Below are 2,634 nucleotides of genomic sequence, written 5' to 3'. Positions count from 1 at the left end.
GGGTTTGAATCCAGCCCAGGCCTGCCAAACAACAATGACAACTACAACCCCCCCTCCCCCAAATAGCTGGGTATTGTGGTGGGTGCCTGTAGTCTCAGCTACTCGGGAGGCTGAGGCAAGAGAATTGCTTAAGCCAGGAGTTAGAGGTTTCTGTGAGCTGTGATGCCATAGCATTCTACCCAGGGCGACAGCTTGAGGCTCTGTCTTAAAAAAAAAAAAAGAGAGAGAGAGAGAGAGAACATATACATGATATACAGTATATAATTCCTAGATCATTATCAAGAATAATAGCAGGGCTCAAAAAATATAGCTATTTAAGAAAAAAAGAAAAAAGCCCAATCCCTTCAAATAAAAAATTGTGACTGTATCTCTAGTCTAAAAAAGAAGACCAAAGAAACTAAATCATCCTGGCCAGAGGTCTGTAAGGGTTATATATGTGTAAATTACATGTCAAGTACAACTCTCACTTAGAAACACATTTTCTTCTCATTTCCTAGTAGTGATGGACCCAGAAAAGGCCCAAGACAAGGGAAGTTGTTCTCCAATAGAATAGCCTTTTCAATGATTTCTTAAGGCAGTATGTTGGTAGGTCTGCTGATCAGACCATGATGAAAACACTTCATGGGTAGCTGAGAACAAAAGGGTCAGCCAGCTCAGTATGCAACTGAGCCATCAACGATCAAAACAAGAGACCCATAAAAAGGGTGTCCAAGGGGGGCATCAATTTAGCTGCTTCAGATGTTAAAATCTGGCTAAGTAAGCATTCCCTAGCAAAGAAGATCATGAACATCAAATGCCCAAGCAGGAGCCCCAAAGAGAAGAGGAGGAGGGGAAAAGGGAGGAGTTAGATAAGAGGCCCAGGCAGACAGTCCTAAATACTCTCTATTGTAATGTGGACATCCTGTAAGGGCAACTTTACTCCCAGAGCATCCAATCAAACTAGCTGGAAGTTCCAGGGAGGGCATCCTCCAGGGAAGGTGTAAGAATGCCCTGGTATGGTTTTAAGGGGCCACCCAGAGAAGCAGCAGCCAGATAAATAATTCTTCAATTCTTTGTTCTCTTCTTTTGAACAAAGGCCCCATCACTGTCACCTGCAACCTGATACAAGAGCCACAGGTGAGAGGCTAGCTAAGGAACTTAAAATGAGAGATGGAGGTTTCTCATTTCCCAATTATCTTTGTTCTTCAAACTCACAGAATAACGTGAAGGCTTCTCATTTCCATTACCTTTGTGTACCAATCTCATAAACCATCAGAGATGTTTCATCCTTCAAAATCTCTGTCCACCAATATCATCACTGTTGCTCAGGCAGGGGTCTGTATCACCCCAGCCAATCTTTCAAGGATGGGGAGGTGGCTGGTTTCCTTTATTTGGCTGATCAAATCTCTTGGCCTGGGCCAAAAAAAGGCTCTTCTCAAACCTAACACTGCTCAGCAGTTAGGTTTTATTGTGCATTACTAAAATGCCTCTACTTCCTAATTTTGGACCCATCTCTACACCCATCTTAGGTAGGAGGAAACTCCATTCTCTTTAGGTCTGGCCCAAGCAGGAAATGAGAGCCACCTTTACACACACTCAGCTCTGGAGTAACAGTGCTACCTGGGTGCAGGGATGGCTCTGACTCTGCATCCACCTTAGCAGTCCCCAACTTCTGGGCCTTTCACCTTGCGGCCATCCCTACACACCTTTCCCCACACCTCTTTTGAAAACTACCCCTCCCCCTGCACCATTCTTGCTGCAAACATTACAATGAGTGAATGATAAAGAGTTCAACCCAGTTTTGAAATACGTCTACAAACGGAAAAGGTGTTTAAGATCGAACATTTTAAAACAAGAAAAAAATGGGAAGAAAAAAGGTGTGAGGAACAAGCGGACAGGCCAGGCAGCGCCTGCCCTGGTAGAAGACGCTGGTGCTGCTCCGGTCACACTCAGAGCGCCCCAGACATCATCCTGCCTGGCTCCACAGGTGACCCCTGGCCGAGAGACTGGCTTCCCCAAACAAGTGCAACCCCTGAGAACAGGCCTTTCCCAGTTTATCACCGGCCCTCCTTCGGAACTCGAGAGCGCAGGGGACCGGGGCGGCCATCCCAAGGGTCTCGACTCTTTTTCCTCCCCTTGGCACGCGAGCCCCCCGACCTCCTCCCTCGGGCAAAACCGCGCGCAGAGCCGCGGAGCCCAGCGGCGCGGGGCGCGGGGCGCTGGGCTGGGGAGAGAGGCCGCCGCCGACGGCCCGGAGGTCGGGTCTCGGCGCTGCAGCGCCGCAGCTAGGCGACTCCGCCCCTCCGGCCGGGGTTCGAAGCGGCACGGCCGGAGAAGAGGAAGGAAGACGAAAAGGAACTTCTGCCCACAGTTTCTGTCAGTGGGCGGGTCAGGCGCCGCGCAGGGGCGGCTGCAGAAACCTGAGACCCCGAGGCCGGGGCTCCGCGCCCGCGCGGGGGCCGCAGCGGCGACTTCCCGGGAGGAGGAGACCTTCCTCGAAGCCAGCCCTGCGCGGGCTCCGGGGCTCCGGCCGCCGTCCAGCCGCCCGGCGCGTCGGCTCCCGGGGACCTCGCTTACCATCTGCGCCACTTTCAGCAGGGCTGCGTGGGTGCGGGGGTACGCGGAGTCCAGCAGCCCCTCCGAGGGGCTCGCGCC

At 51.8% G+C, this 2,634-nt stretch overlaps 1 protein-coding gene across 1 annotated transcript in view; it reads right to left on the bottom strand.

Annotated features, from left to right (window-relative positions):
• Window positions 1–2,634, bottom strand: part of CMTM7 (CKLF like MARVEL transmembrane domain containing 7) — a gene marked incomplete at its 5' end in the record, with an annotated part of 60,047 nt that extends 57,413 nt beyond the window's left edge. The window contains one exon of the mRNA XM_012804869.2: window positions 2,557–2,634. Coding sequence (XP_012660323.1) covers window positions 2,557–2,634 — 78 coding nt within the window. The remainder of the gene's footprint in view (window positions 1–2,556) is intronic.

This window comes from Otolemur garnettii, unplaced genomic scaffold, assembly GCF_000181295.1.
Source record: "Otolemur garnettii isolate 467f Iridium unplaced genomic scaffold, OtoGar3 scaffold00002, whole genome shotgun sequence".
In the NCBI taxonomy this organism is placed as follows: Eukaryota; Metazoa; Chordata; class Mammalia; order Primates; family Galagidae; genus Otolemur; species Otolemur garnettii.
This window is presented reverse-complemented; position numbering and strand designations above follow the sequence as displayed.